This window comes from Parus major, chromosome 9 (genome assembly GCF_001522545.3).
Source record: "Parus major isolate Abel chromosome 9, Parus_major1.1, whole genome shotgun sequence".
NCBI classification, from domain to species: domain Eukaryota; kingdom Metazoa; phylum Chordata; class Aves; order Passeriformes; family Paridae; genus Parus; species Parus major.
In genome coordinates this window covers 15956073-15972764 of record NC_031778.1, presented here as the reverse complement: position 1 = coordinate 15972764, position 16692 = coordinate 15956073, and the positions used below count along the sequence as shown (strand labels likewise).

Genomic DNA, 16692 nt, shown 5'->3' with positions numbered 1-16692 from the left:
AACCATTTGTTTCTGCCTTTTTCTTTTGTCCGCTTTTGTCTTGCTTGCCTTTTCTCCTCATCAGTCTTTTCTCCTTGGTGATCTTTAGTCCCTCCTCCTTAGACAGCATGCAATTCCACAGCACAGCTAAAATCCAGGATGGACTCTTAATAAAACACAAATAAGTATTTGCACAGCTGACTGTGGCACTCTGCCCAGACTCAAAATGACCCCTTCATACACTTAAACTGATGGTGGGAAATTGAGCATGGATCACATACATCAGGGAAATAAATGCTGCCTATTTTTATTATTAAGATTTCTTATTGGTGATACTGGCAGTGGCCTAGTACTTATGCATTAAATGCAGCCTTTATTAATGCTCACATTCTCCACTTTTGTACAGTGGCCAATTTGGAAGCAAGTGGAGCCATGAGTGAGTGTACTGATGGCACCCTGACTGTTCACTGGTCCTCTTTTGAGAACTGCTGGCTTTATTTTTACCATGACTTAATGCTTTTATCAGTAGCATTCAGATTGTTAACAGAGGAGTTAATTTCCTCATGTTAAAAAGCAGCCTGGCTCCCGGGACATGCCAACAAACCTGCGAGTTTCCCCCGCCACAATCAACTCTGCTACGCAAACATAAAGGCCATGAAGATGATTAGAGGGTAGTACATCTCTCCTATGAGGAAAGGCTGAAAGAATTTGCATTGTTCAGCCTGAAGAAGAGAAGGTTCCAGGGTGACTTTATTCAGGCCTTTCTGTACCTGAAGGACAAGAAAGCTGTGGAGAAACTTTTTACAAGGAGATAGAGCTCTAGTGATAGAAGAAGGGGAGTGGCTTCAAAATGACAGAAGGCAGATTTAGATTAGGTAAAAGGATGAAATTATTTACTGTGAGGGTGCTGAGGCACTGACATAGATTGCCGAACAAAGCTGTGGATGCTCTATCCCTGATGTGTTCAAGGTCAGTCTGGATGGTCTTTAAGTCCCTTTCAACTGCTCTGTGATTCAAGTTTCTGCAGCACAAAGGAGGCTGCCTTTGTTCCAGGGGGTAGCACACTATTTATTTTAAACCTTCTCCACAATGCTGGTCCTGTTGGCTCCGGCCTCGGTACACGCAGAATCACAGAACTGTCAGGTTTGGGAGGGACCTCCGGCGATCCAGTCCAACCCCCTACCAAGACAGTGACACCTGGAGCAGACGACACACAACTCGTCCGGGTGGGTTTTGCAGGTCTCCAGCAGAAGCCGCTCTGGGTCTGAGCACCCAGGTCCCCAGCATCACCCTAGTTCAAGGCTGGAGCTCCGCCGCGCAGCCCCAAAGACGAAACCTTGGGACACCCACTGCCTGGGGGAAGCGCCTGCCGAGCTCCAGCGGCTCGGGGCCGTTCGGCCGCCGCCCGGCGGGCGCCGCCCGGGCCCGGGGCGGCTTCTCGCCCCCTGAAGCGCTCCCTGCTGAGGCCTCCCGGGCCCGGGAACCGCCCGCTCCCTCTGCCCGGTCATCCTGCGGCGCCTCCATCGCAGCCACGTCAGGCCCAACCGAAAAGTCTCAGCGACCGCTGCGCACCCACCCTTGAAAGAGGAGAGCGCTGTCTGATTGGTCAGTAGCGCTGTCATTCCTAAGCCAAGAGGCGGGGCGAGGAGGGGACAGCAGCAGCTGATTGGTCAGTACGCGCCGGGCGGCCGCTGGGGTTGGTTGCGCCGGGCAGTGGCGGGTGCGCGGGAGGGAGGGGCGGGGGGCCCTGAGGCTCCGCTGTCACCGCCGCGCTCCCGCCAGGCCCGGCCCAGCCCCGTCCGCCCGCCCGCGGCGCGGCAGGACCATGTCGGCCACGGACGAGCGGGCCAAGGAGATCCTCCGCGGCTTCAAGCTGTATCCTCCGTGCGGGGGCCGTGAGGCGGCGCGGGGGGCGCGGGGATCGCAGCCCCGCTGTGGCGAGGCCCCTGGGGCGGGAGGGGGGGGTTGCTATGGCAACGCGGTTCTCAATGGCACCGCACTCCGGCGGTGGCGGGAGGGTCCCTCAGGGCTGGGACCGGCCCAGAGCCGGCTGGGGCGGGGGGACGGGGAAGGAGGCCCCGTGACGCCGGGACCGGGGTCCCGTCCCTGCCCTGCGTGGTGCCGTGGGTGGCGGGGTCCCCGCGGCCAAAGTCCCCGGCAGGGTGGTGGCGGCCACCGCCCCTCTGGCCCCTGCCCGGCGCTGAGAGGGGCTGGGCCGGGGGCGGCCCCGGGCAGCAGGAGCCCCCCACCCGCAGCGAGGACAGCTTGCAGAGGGCAGGTGAAATAGCTCTGCGCCAGGAGGATCTGATCCCTTTCCCTCCGGCCTGCGCTTAAGCACTTCTTCTTGGGAAGGAAATACCTGGTCGTCAGGTCCAGGAGCAACTAAACACCTTGTTTCTTGTCATACCGTGAGGTACCGGCACATGTGTTGGTCGTGCAGTGTCTTTTATTGCTGACGTATTCTGCGTGTAAATGCCTTTCTGTGCAGCTCGTTTAAAAACTTTAAATGTTGTGGCTTTCAAAAAGCATTCTGATTTTATGCCTGTGGTACCTGGGTGTGTATTTAAAGCTGATGAAATGAGATAGATCTGAGCTCAGAAGAGAGGCGAGAGCCTTTGTTCACCTTCCAAATCAGGATTTCAGCAAAGTAGAGAAAGGCTCAATCAAAAGGCCCATGTTCAAACTAATAGTGTGAGAAATAGAGTAGCTTTATTTTACATATGGTATATTTTAATGAAGTAAATTCTTCTAAGCTTAGAAGGCAGACGCAAGCTTGCTATCTTGACCTTTAGACATCAGAATATTGTGAGTTGGTTTACATTTATTTTTTTACAATAAAAAGGACAGAAGTGAAGGAAATATCCTCTTGATCAAAACCTGTTATTTCTAAACAGGGTGGTGGGGATTTTTTGTTCTGTGAGATGTTCATAATCTCTATGCCAGCTGTAGCAGGATCTGATTTTCTAGGTTGGATTTAGACAGATAGCTTTTATCAAACTATAAGCAGATGCTTCTCTTAACTTTTTATAGAATCATTGCAGTCTCCCCCAGCTGTTACTACTGCATCTGGTTTCTTCGCTTCTGTGCTGATGCTATTGACAGTTCTTTGTATTTATGAAGATGTAGTATTTTAGCTGTCAAAACATAAATTAAAAACCTTTTGTTCTGGCAATTAGAAAAAGAATAAGCTTCTGACAAGACCAGACTAAGCTGTTGGTAGAAGTGAAAAGTGCCTTCAAAGTTAAGCCTAGGGAGCAAACTTTTGAGTGCTTTTTGCATGTGTTTGTACATAGTCTTTATTGGATAGCAGAATTTACCTAAAGACCTTTGTCCAACTTTCAATGAAATGCTTTTTGTTGTTTGCTATCTTAAAGAGCAAATGTTTTTTGCTCTTTGAGAGGAAGGATGTCAGACAACAAACTGTGATCTCAAGCAGCCGGAGCATGGAGAAGCTTTATTAGAAGCACTCAGCAGTTTGTGTTGAAGTGTCTAAAGTCTAGTCTTCCTTTGTTTGTCCTTGTAAAAAAAAAAATAAAAAAATTACTTCTGACAGGACAGTTTAAGCCAAAATCTGCACTTCTTCAAAAAACGTGTTAGAGTACATTGATAGTTGCCATAGGGGCCGTCTAGTACAAAGTCTGACAAACAGGAAAGTCTGGAGAAGCATTTCATAACTGAAACTTTTAGCAAGTTGAAATAGTTGAAAAACGTCTATGTTGCCTTTAGTAAACCAGAAGAGAGGCTGAGCAGACATTCCTCATTTGTGAGGAAGCCTTGAGACACCACACCATCCCCACAGGAAACTGCTCATGCCCAGCTGTGACCACGCTCCCTGCAAGGGAGACATCAGCTCAAACTTCCCATCCCTTGTCCAAGGGCAGGCATCTGCTCCAGAGACAATTGCAGTTCAGAGATGCTTTATCTTCCACACACCTTATCGCTGCATGTACTCAATTAATAGAAAGAAAGAGAGAAATGTGTTCTGAAAAACTGTTCAGTTCATACTTTTAAGTACCTGGAAGCTTTCTCCTCTGCTCCCACAAGGGAGGGAGTTCAACTCCACCAACTTAAGCAGATCCTGCAACCTTGGCACTTGAACTGAACTTGCTTTTAACACAAGAGAGGAGCATGGCATTGTACCCAGGGGCTGTGTGCAAAGGATAAGAATCCCCAAGAGGGAAGCAAGAACAGTTGCTAGGGCCAGAAGCATCACTGAGGAAGGAGGCTTCCAAAATAATCCCTAATTTTAACATGACAGCAGACACTCTAGCTGGAAGTCCAGTTCACATTGAGAAATCAGTTTCCTCAAACAATCCTGTTTACTTGTGGTTCCTGAGAAGGGGTTAATTACAAGCTTTTCTGCTCATTGAGGCATGCTGGATGATTTGGGCATGTGGAAATTAAATTATAGCCTAAATCCACCCTCTAATTTCAATGCAAAGATAGGTTTTCCTTCCTCTATGACACTAGTGCAGAAACATGCTGTGACTAATGTCCCAAAATTCAAGCCAGGAACATTTATTCCCTCTTCTCATGGATTTTGCTATTTTAAAAATATTAAAACCAAAGGCAATATATTTGATGCTTGCAGGAAAACAAGAATATTATACTTTATTACACTTCTCCTAAGATTTTTTATGGCACCAGTTAAAATTGAACACAACAGTTCAGTAAATATGGTGCAGACAAATTTTGAAAGCAGACAACAAACACTTAGAGCTTGTCACTTGTTCAGGACTTTATTTGCTAACAGAGCTTGTGTGTGTGTTTATCAACAAACTGTTTTGAGGGCACTTGCCTGAGCAGCAGTTGTTACACCCAACATATCTACAGGTAGTTTAGTGCTATGAAAACTCACTTGTTTGGCTGTAAGCAGCATCAGTTGGTAACTGAAGATTCATTTGTGTGAAGTATTAGCCAAGTCTTGTCTCTGCAAGTATTTATGCACATCTGGTCCTGTGATCTCAAATGCATGAAATTAGATTATGCCTTCATGTTTTTTTCCTCTGGAAGATGGGACAGTTACTCTCTCAAGCTACAGAAAGGCATTTTACTTGACTCTCACCCTTTCAACACATTCTTCAAGTCTTGTTCTGTCATTTTATCTCTAATGTGTACTATTAAATGTATGTATTTAGTATCTTCTATGAAAAGAAAGTAACACCAGTGATGTACTTCCCCAGCAGTCAAAGTTCAGGGTTGTTTTATTTTGATGGCTCCCCCCACAACAACTTGCTTAACAATTTGTGGGTTGCCTCTTTATCTGTGTTCTGAGATCAACTAGCAGAGAATTATTTTTTAAAAAAATAAGGACCCTGTAGATAGTTACCCTGTTGAGTTTGGTTTGCCAGCATTTGGAAAGCATCTGTGCTGTAGATTAGAAATATCCAGTCATAGTTTGCAACAGCAAATTCACATCCAACTCTTGAGAGGCCACAGTCCAACTTCTTTAATCAGTTCTTTTTGTGAGGTTTCAGTCAGAGCAGCAAGGAGGAAAACCCAAATGAACTGGTTGATTCTCCTAGGATGGTTAAAGTGCCGTGTCTTGCCTCTCAATGCAGGAGTAAGGACATTTGCTTTCTATTTTAAATCTGACAAGTCAAACAAGAGATCACCTATTTATTTGCTTCTGTACAGAGAAGTCTTAACAAAATCTCTGTAGTGTTATTTGTCCTGTAGCTGTTTATCAGTTTAGGACAGGTTTTTCCATGAACTTAATTTTAAGGCTGCGCAGTAGCCTATTCTTCAGAACACTCCTAAAACAAGGTAATAGAGTGAACATAAGCAGGAAGAGACAATATTACCTGGCACTATTAACTCCAGAACAACTGCAGAGTTACGAAACTTGTGTTTGTGGTCAGTTTAAACAAACATCTGTAGCTCAAGCACTCCAACACTTGCTGGCAAAACTTCTCATGTCAAAGACTGACCTACTTTTCTACAGTCCTCAAAGTTCCCTGTGAAACATCTTCCTAACTCCCAGAGCTTTTTCCAGCTTTATTCTCACCATTGTTTTTCTTCCTGGGAAGTCTTTCTAGCAGAGCATTATCCTCTTTGAAAGATGGGTATAGCTGTAGTGAAACTGTAGTTATACCAGAATCACTAGGAGTATCTATGAACTTTATATTACTCTGCAGACAGGGAAACTTCCACATCCAACTTCAGCCTGGTCTGCTGCACTCACAGGAACTGAAGTCAATGATAGTCTTGTCCATCAATTCCTAGAATAGTCACTGAAGTTTTGAACTAGTTTGATGCAGCATTCCAAAGTTGAGAAATCTAATTGTAAGCAACACTGAAATAAGTTTCCAATTTCATTGCTAGGCTGGTAGGTGTTTGGCAGCTTATTAATTAGCAATGCTTACCTGCTACAGTGTTTACAAAACTAACAAGGTAGCAGCTTTAATTGGCTTAAAGATTCCCCTTTGTTCTGAGGTTTCCTCTGTGCACTTCCTCAGATCTCACTCTGTTAGACTTCTTGCAATGGAATAGAAAGATGAACCATCAAATTCATGGATTAAAAGGAGACACTGGCCAGCCAAAAGAAGGAACAGGACTTCCCAGAAGCTGAGACATATACTCTGTAGTGACCCAAAACAGAACTTGCACATAGCTTGCTCTAATGCAATTTCAAAACACCCTAGAAAACATGAGTTTGTTCTGCCTCATCCAGGTTTCTGGTTTTTTGAACCCTCTTACCTTCTACAAAACTTAAAATACTTTTCAAGCAAGAGTTGTCCACATTCCCAGTTAGTCTGACTGGAACAAGTTCCCACCCTGACAGCATTGAGAGACCTTTGTTTCAGAGACCAGAGTTTCACACAGAAGCTTTAGGTAGGTTGTAGTTGGTAGTTGAATGTCATGGTAGTCAAGGTACCTGTACCTTTCATATCAGAATTATTTCCAGCATTGACAGAAGTTCTGCACTGTGCAATGATCTCTAGTTCTGGCATGCTAAACACACTCTATCATGTTTCTTATGACTGAGTTATGAGGCACACCTGCAAATAAAGCAAGAGAAATTTTACCAGGTTTGATTTTACCTGTCTGGTTCCCGAGTGAACACCAAAACTTCATGTCCTCCTCATGTTAACTTTCATTGAAAAAAGTGTAAATATTTAACTATGGTTAACCTGAGATTTGCATTAACTTTATATTTGAGCTACAGTCAGTTGTCTACTTGTCAGATTTAATGCAATCCCTGTGTAGTGTTGGAAGTGGGGGTTTATGCCCATGACAATGGAAGGGGCATCACAGGATACAAATGAGTTGCCAGGTGCCACAGAGAATACATCTGACATCAACTTAAAAGTGGAAGTTGACATTGGAGTTCAGGTTTTTCTTTTTCATCTGCAATATTGCTTTAGTACTTTGTAGTTACAAATTTATATCTATGATTTATCCTTTGATCTCTCCAAAGCCTACCTATCCAGCATTTTACTGGAATTATGGTTTCAGTATTTTTAATTCTTGTTTAGTGCCAACCTAATAAAATACTTAAAATAATGCAGTTGTCATTAGTAAAATTATATCCCCTAGTTTCCTTTGTATCATATTAAGATATCAATTACTCTTTGCATCCTTGGAAGTCATTGGTGCCTTATGCTTCAGCTGTTGTTACAGTATTTGAATTTCCACAGAGCAGAAGATAGTAATTTAATCCATCAAGTGAGAACTGGTAGAGCTTCTTCCCCCTCCCACCCCCTGCATCTTCACAGCCAACATATAGGATAAAAGCCAAGCTTACACAGATATAGAGAAGAGGTATTCAAAAACCAACAGATACTGTTCAGAGGAGGGTTTTTTTAATATAGGTATCTGATGTGGCTCTTGTGTCTCTGGCAAAAAAAGTTTTCTGTTAGCTAAAGCAGCCTTAGTGTGGAAGCTGATTTGACTTGTTCTTACACGTTTATCTCTGAATTTAGGCTGATCTCAGAAAGAATGTTGAGTCAAAGTTTTACTTGAAATTTATAAAATAGCAGGCTACTGTGTATCTTGCATTTATGTAAGATAAGCCTCTTCTATTTCTCTCAGTAGGGAAATTAAGGCAACTTGAGCTCAGAGTCTCCATTAAAGATAAACCAGTGCTTTGCTTACATCTAGTGATCAGTGTTCGTATAGAAGTAGGAGATATGCTACATTCCCAGGTACAGAGAACAAGCAGAAAACATCATGCTCTATTAAGGGCCACATGGCAACATTTTGTCCTTTTTTCCCTTGCATGTTAGTACCACAGAGTTTATTAAATTTAGTTATTTAAGCAAATGAAAGGTGATTTTTGCACACCTGTTGTTCTCACATCTTAAGGAACACATCATATGTTTAGTCTAGATGTGCAATAAACTGCAGTAGCGAGCACAGAATATTAAAAGCTTTTCTCAAGTGCTGCCTTTTTGTCCTGAGACTACAGCAGGAGCACGCAGAGCAGCAGGTTTGTCATCTGTGTAGCATCACTCCCCAAGTAGTTTGAGGAAGTATCCCCATACACTCATTGGGCATTACTGTGAGGTTTCCAAAGCCATTTGGCCTCATGCCCAAGCAGACACAAAGTCTGGAAGACACCTGACAGCAACCAAGGTTCTCTTAGGAACCAGATCTCAACTGCACATTGCTAAATTCTTGACAGCCAGGATTTTCAGTTGTGATTATGAATTTGAGATTCCATTGTCATATTTCTCCTGAACAGAGTTCTCACTGTGACAGAAATGTTATGTATAGAACAGACTTAAGGGAAACGGTATCAGATTAGTTCAGTCATGAGTGAGCCTTTGAGTTGATTATGTACATGACTAGAATTTCATGCAGCATTCTTCTGGAAGAATGGCAGGCTTCGGTAAAAGGAGAAAGAAGAAGAATGATTTTTTTTATTTTCAGTCAGTATTTTGGGATAGCAGTGCACAAAAGAATAGTGTTAGTAAATTTATCCTGTATTGAAAGGATTGTAACTAACTAGGAGCAATAGTCTTCTATTAGAGATTGAGAGTGCAGGGCATTATACTTTGTAATTCTGCAGAGGACTATTTATATGGGTTGCTCTGTATGCTACTCTGTACATAACCTTCATCTACTCTGTAGCAAGTCAGAAGCTTATTTTGTCCTTGGGACAGCTAATTATATCCATCTTTTCATATTTGTCAAGAAAGCAGGGAAGAAGATCATATACTTTACTCACCAATGAAGGCAGACTGCCTGCATTCCTCTTTCCTCCTCTTCACATGACATAATTTAAGCTTTTTGAGAAGGAAGGCTAGACATGCTTGGAATCAAGAGTTTATCTTATGTTTTAAGTGTCAGAAACTTCTGATCAGAGACAGCCTGCTAAGGAAGCAGAGAATTAATGTCAAATCAGCTTGGTTTGAAAGGTCAAAGGAAATTGTATTTTAGGAGGCAGTAAAAAAGCTGTCTATTTGCATGGCTTTAAATAAAAATTTTGTGTATGGGAAAATTCTTACAGAAACCCTCGCTAAGGGGGACCCAGTTTTGATTCAAGTGTTGGCATGAACTGTTGCTAACTCTCCTTAAGGGAGTTCTGCAACACCCTCAATTGCTCTTGAAGGAAGAGTTTGCAGAGAGAGAAGGTAGAGGAGTGACCACTGTCCCCATTGATGTACAGCCATGTGGTGAAATAGACCAGCCCATCTGGAAATTGGACACCAAGAAATACCTACCAGCCTTTAACACAGGTGGATCTTCTAAAGGTACTTTAAACATTTCACTTCCATCTTAACTCTTTCGAGTAGACTTTAGTGTATTAGAATACTGGCCTGTTGTTACAGTCCAGCTTAAGATTTCACCATTTCTTAGTAAAGTTACTTCCTTTCTCAGAAGCTGAAGTAAAGAGGTAAAAAGTCCTTCTGTTTGTTATTTTGCTTGAATCTTAGTAGCCTTAAAATAAAGTTTAAAAACAGCTCAGTCCAGGAAGTGGCATCCTTCTGAGCAAAGAGGACATCCAAAAATATCTGCATTCTTTCTGCTCCATGCTTCTGTCACAGCAGCTGTACAGAGCATGGGTTACCATCTCCACCTCCTTGTTGCCTTTTTTTCAGAGTCACTAGCCAATCTGCTCAGATGAGCTCTGCAGCCTCCTGCATGCTGCCTTAAATGACTTCAGCAGCAGGCTAAGGAGTAGGACCTGTGCTGGTTGACAGTTTTACCAACAGCTCAGCTATTCAATTGGAGGGAGAAAGTAAGAAGCAGTTGGGGAGGGTTGTAAGCAGAGTCCTCTCCAGCCACTGCTGCTGTTGGATGTTATGCCCACAGCCTCAGATCAGATGAGCTCAATGCAGCCTCTTGATGTGTTTTCCAACACTCAGCACTGCCTTACTTGAGAAGGCTTCTCACATACCATGTTTAGTTATCCAACACCAATTCTTAAAACCTAGCTTACCATTATTAGTTGTGCATTTTAGCTTCAAATTGGTAAGTCTGTGGTCACATAATTTCTTTTAAGAGAAATACATTTGAGATGACCTCAGTAAGGTAGTAATTTTCTCTTTGCCCTTGACCTCTGCAAGAAATCTTTAGCATTATTGTGCTGTGTGACAGCTTGCTGCCTGGTCACCAGACAAAGTCACAAACAGGGTCTGGAACCATGCAGCAAGTGCCATTAGAGGCTCTATTCTCTGCAGTTCTCAATGAACCAGACAGAGGAAATCACTGGCTGAAAACCCCATGCAGCCTTTGAGAGCAAATGCATGTTGTTTTTAAATACTCTTTCCAGAAAGAGACAGAGAAGCCAGTAAATTTCTCAATCCAGTTTGGGCCATTCATTTATGGAATCCTCATTAATCTACAAGACATCATTACAATTGTATTGTTGCCATAAAAACACAGTATTTAAACGGCTCCAGAAAAGGATTCTTTTATGTGCTTGCCCCTCTAATTCCTTCAAAGGGAACTGCATTATACTACTACCATACTGACCTTAAGGATTAGTTTCATAAGAATTAAGAAACACTGGCTCCCTGGTTTTACACGTATCTTCCACTCCATCACTAGAATAAGTTCCTTTTCTCTCACCTCTGGCAATCCCTCCATGACCACCTTCTCCCTCCCTACACTAATTAGATGGGCAGAATTAACTGGAACACAAACCTCTACTGCTGATCTTTAAGGTTCTCATATAACTACAGCCCTACCAGTGGCCAGCTGAAAATATTTCACAGTTCATGATGGTCTCTTGCATCTGTTTTCCCTGATAAAGCAGTACCTTGTTTTCCTCTTAGTAATATTGTATACCTCATTCCTAATGTTGCCAGTTCTGAAATAGTAGGTGCAGGGAATGAAGCAGTAGAATGTTTGGAAAGGTGCAAATTCAAATAAAAAAGGACTATATTTTGATGTAGGCACACCTGTAAAGGGTGCAGCTAATGTCAGTTTTTCAGCTTTTTGTGTCTAACTTCACATTAGCATTCACCTTAACATGAGTGCTTATGAAGTCCGCACTTTAAAACACCAAAATAATTTCTAAACATATTTGTATCCTCTGTAAGTCTAGCTTTCCAGGAAGTAAATTTTATTTTCATGTTGTTAATACCTATATTCAAGGAATCAACTTTAGAATTACAGCTAATTGTAGTTATACATTCTGTCTTTTTTCACAGCAGAAATAAGATATTCCACTGCTTGAGCTAAAAATATATATTAATAGTTTTTTATTGAAAGTGCAAAAATCTGATTCATTATATTCTGAAAATTTAACATACAGCTACAAGCAGGTTAAAGTAATAAAATTTACACCTTATTATAAACATAACTGTAGATTTTATTAATAGTGAAAGCTGTAAAAGGTGCTTGGAAGCAGAGCAGAGTAATAGAGGTCATTGCTTTTTTTGTCATTTCAGTGGAGGTTTCATTACTCTGTCCCCACCATAATGTGTTTTTTTTTTTCTGAATTCCACTGCATGCTAAAGCAGAGAGATCCTGGTTTGGGCACAGATCCTGCATCTTCCACATCATGGTGATCCTAGTGACACGCTCGGAGGTTCACATCCATGTAGGTCATGTTACTGGAGCTGTAGAGGTTGATCATAGTACAGCATTCAGAAGAAAGTAATTTTGGAGAGGAGGTATTTTACCTCCTCTCAACTGGCTTGGAACTGAATTGTTTCCTTGTACTTTTTGTGTTTTGCTGTAGTGCTTTCCCAAAGTCTCTCTCTTTTCAGACTGCTGTACTGTTGAACACCGTGTAAAATGTTGGGATGGTTAAGTTGTCAAATCACTAGTCCACACTGCCAATTGAAGCACTTCTCATATTCTGGAGATTCCAAAAAAAAAAAATAGTATTTCTGATATCAAGTCCTTGGTTTTTGAGAGTTCTGGTTCAATCTGCATAAATCTCCCTTTATTCCTCCTCTCTGCATCCGCTTTGAGCAGCCTCTGGTCCATTTACAAGATTAGTTTTCTCCTGCAACTGTCAATCATTCCCTCCTGACTGTATTTTCAATTTGCTTTCATTCTCCACATGGTCTTTATGCTCTTAAGTTTTCCTCCTTTCCTTGCAAGAGACAAGATAATGAACTTGTTTTCCTTGAATAATCGTAGTCTTGTCAGTTTTAAGTGGAAAACCAAAAATTGTTTGATGCTGTATGGCAGCATGTGTTCCTGCCTGCATAGTACTCCAGAGATAAAACCACTTTAGTGTCTCAGATCCATGACTTTTCTTTCTCTTATCCATTAAATAACTATATCTGATTCTCACTTTGGTCTTGTCCTCTGAGTCTAGAGGGCCACTGACATCCATCTAAGTATTCACATCCCTACTGACTCCCTCAGCTTGGCATTGAGGGTGTTCATAATCATTTTCTGCCTGGAAAAACAGGGTAACTGGCAGTGAGGATGCTCTTGTTTAGTCAACTCTTCTGGCTGTGGGGGATGTACAGTTTGCAAGGCTAAAGCATGCCCACTTCTCATGCAGATATAGTCCAAGTTAAAAAAAAAAAAAAACCAAGGAAAAATGAAGTATTTGTAGCTCCAGTGACATTGAGGCCAACACTATCCACAGGGAGTGTATATCCAAGGAACCATTTAAGCTAATGCCAGGAAAAGTGTGGCTTGTTCCTCTGCTGTGCTGTGTCAGCAAATAGGAGACTGGCATTTGTCATTGTGGAGTTTATGAAAGTGCTTGTTGTAGCTGTTTCTCTGGCTGATTTGAATTTTTATTTTGTTTATTAGGTGTAGATTGTGAGTGCCAGGGCTAAATGCTGTTTTATATAAAATCTCAATAAGATTAAATCCCCTTGCCATTCCGTAATTAATTTCAAGGATACTGTGTTGTTTTCCCAGAGAACTTGTGGTGATCTCTAGGTGCATTCCTGATTACAGAACATCTCTGGATTGAAACAGTGAGGGATGTGCTCTGTATGAGATATTGTGGGGCAGTTAAAGTTTGCAGAGCAACCTCAAAAAAGCATAAATCACCTTTAGGAGAACTGAATGACTTCTGCTCTACCAACTCCAGCATCACATTCCTGCCAGCACAGATCCACTGGGCACAGCTGGGAGACTGAACAAAACAGCAGATCTGTGTTCAGTTGATACTACTTCTGCTGCAGTAGTTAGTTTTCACTCTTGTCATAAACAGAAACCCTTACAGACTAATTACCAGATATACTGCAGCAGTAGCATGTGTCCCCTGAAGGTTGCAACTGGCATTTGCTTTAAAAGCTGTGTAAAGAAGATCTTTTTGGGATATCATTCATTTTTGTCTTTTTCCAGCATTACTTGTGAGAAAGGGCAAATGAGCCCACCTGGAAAAAGAAGTTCAATTGTCTGGCCTATTTTTCTGAATAGCACACAGAGCTGTAATCTCACCTTGAGGGAATACACACCATCTTTATGCCAAATGGCTTGGGCAATATGGAATTTGTTGGTGCCAGGTGTTCTTGAAGGGATGTAGCTCTACAGTGTAAATGTACTGCACTGGATAAAGCCCTGTCTATACTTTTCTTCCCAATGTCAAAGAAGAGGTGTCTATGTTGTTGGAAAAAGCTCTAGTCTAGGTAAAACCACATTGTTCATATGCTTAAAATTTACCCCAGTTTAACCATTTCTGCTTGATTTCCCCACTGTGCATACCTTTATCCCTGGGTGAATGTGTCTGGTTTCAAGTCACTTCAAAGCTTTGGAATTGGACTCTTTGAGAATAAAAATATTCAGGCAAAGGTTAAATAAGGGATAGTTAGCTCAACTCTAAATTCACTTTGTGCATTAATCTGGATTGACTCGAGTGTAGTGACAAATTCCCAATTAATTCAATTGCCAGAGAAAGGTACTGTTTAAAAATTAACATTGTGTTGAAAAGGTGTTCAGTAAGGGGAATTCAGACAGAATCAGTGTGTGAATGCAAGAGAAATCCAGTGCTTGACCTTTTATTCCTACTTTCTCTTGAGACTGCCAACAAGAATTTCTTAAGTGCTCCCTTTGCAGTTGATTTTGGTGGTGTGAACACCTGCCTTTTAACAATTAGAATAAAACTCATAAGCTCATTTTCTGGAAGGCAGGAGCTATCAGATGTAATGACTGCAGGCTTTATTGATCTGATGGGGAGGATTTGGAGTGGTAGCACACAGCCTGAAGTTTCTATGCCCAAAAAAAAAATCCCCGAGTCCCTGAAGTCCTTTGTGCAAATGAATTCTTCCTCTTTTACAGACCTCTCTGAAGTTGAGACATGTCTGTCTGAAGACTGAGCTACGGATTTTCCCTGAATGTTTTTACAAAGACTTTTTCAATAGTGATTTTTTTGCTTTGTTCTGTATAGGTGGAAGCCCCACTTGATAGCAACACTGAAATATCCCCTGGCCTAGTTTCTGTTCTCAGGAGCACAAGTTAAAGTGTTCTCTGGAATGCAGTTTTATTTCTGTTTTTTCCTGATTCCCTGGAAGAGCAAGAAACCAAACAAAAGCAACTTCATATCAGAAATGCAAAAAGTCCAGGGTAGAACTTTCTCTGTAGGGACAACTTTCTGTCCTTCATGTAAAAGACACCGATGAACAGCTCTTGATACGAAAGATGCCTCCTTTCATGTACCATACATTCACTGCTTACATAAGATTGTTGGAGAACAACGAAGTGTCATTTGAATCCCTTAAAATGATGTCTCTTGAAGACTTCTGTGGTAGCTGCAGTTGATTGTATATCCAGAGTTAAGGATCTGCCCTCCTGTGCATGGAGGGGTGTTTAAAGGGCAGCTCAGAACAGGATCTCTCCCCAGTAGTAGTGCAATGTGCTTGTAGCCTCTTCCAGTCTTTGAGCAGGTATGCAGAAGTAAGAAGTATTTCAAATGTACAAAACCTGTGCTGTTTGATTCTGCCCTGGCTAGTCTTTGCTGAAGAAGATTTTTAAAAATCACAGTTCTTCCTGGTTGCTAAATTTGGTGTTCTGACAGTGAATTGTCTATCAGCTCTATCTGTGAATTGTCATGTTTTATACGCTAAATTTGGGGGATTGTGTATTTGGGTTTTGTTTCATGAAGACTGAGAAAAAGAATTCCATTAAAAGATGGAATATACATTTGTTCTTCGTAGAATATTTTTTGCCAACAGAAATTACAATAAAATTCTTGAGTAAACAGTATCCACCTGAGAGGTAACCAAGCTAGCAGGGCTGTTGGCAGCTAAGACACTAATCACCTACTTAATATTAATATATGGCAGTGCAGGGATGATTAATAGGAGGTTTACAAACATAGGTGTTTGGCTAATACACGTATCCTGTGTATGTGAATGATGTGGTGCCATCTCTGACATTGGCAGCAGTCCAAGGAACAGTGAGAAGAACCTGATGTTGAACTGCTGGACATGCAGTGGTGCCACTGTTCCATGCCTTTTTATCCTTGGAAATGGAACAAATAAATACTCTCTACAGAGAAGAAGCCCATTTGAGTTGCTTGGAATTCAGGCACAAAGAATCCAGAAGAATTTTTGCACTATTGAGAATGGCAGCCTGGTAAAATAGTGGGTTTTGAAATAAAGCTCTTTTGGATTAATAGGGAAAGCCTTTATGCAAAGTATTACTGTAATTGCAGGCTCATGTTCTGATTGCTTTATCAGGGGAGATGCATCCTCAATGGCATCTTTGTTTGTCTTACAATGGAAAGAGATAGAAAATAAGCAATTAAAGCACACTTATTGAAATGCCACAAATCTGAGCATTCAGCTATGCACTTCTAGCTAAGATTGTTGGTTAGTTTTTGTATTAAAAAAAAAAATATTGCTGCGGTCTGTGCTTGCTTTGTAGTATTGCCAGACTACTGACAAAGGAAAAATTTTCTCTTTTTGTTTCAACTATGATCTTCTTTCTTCTCTTCCTGCTTCTCACCCTAAAGCAGTCTTTTATGAGTGTGCTCATAGAAATTAGAGGTTAATTACCTCTGTTGTATATTTGGGATCCTTGTTATTCCAATGAACCTTGTAAAGAAATACTACAGAATCTGACACTGGTAATTTCAAAAATAGATGGACTTTGCTCTGATTGTGTATTAGCTGATATTTTAGTAGTGAATAGTGTATTTATTGACCTTTATGAAAATGAAAAACAAACCCCTTGCTCCCTGTTTTGTGGTCTAGTGCCACATAGGCATGAGCAAGTCCAACATTAAATTTGTATCTCCCAGGAACAGAAGATTCCCAGAGGAAAATCAGCAGACATCTTTTATATAGTGATAAGGAAATACATTTTCTAAAGAAAATGGCTTGGGTTTATCCTCTAATACCT

General features: G+C 41.6%; 1 protein-coding gene across 1 annotated transcript in view; it reads left to right on the top strand.

The window, feature by feature from the left end:
* The first annotated feature begins 1717 nt into the window (after nt 1-1717).
* Nucleotides 1718-16692, top strand: part of PDE6D (phosphodiesterase 6D) — a 33740-nt gene continuing 18765 nt past the window's right edge. The window contains exon 1 of the mRNA XM_015637691.3: nt 1718-1854. Within this exon, the coding sequence (XP_015493177.1) occupies nt 1805-1854 (50 nt within the window). The 5' untranslated portion in view covers nt 1718-1804. The remainder of the gene's footprint in view (nt 1855-16692) is intronic.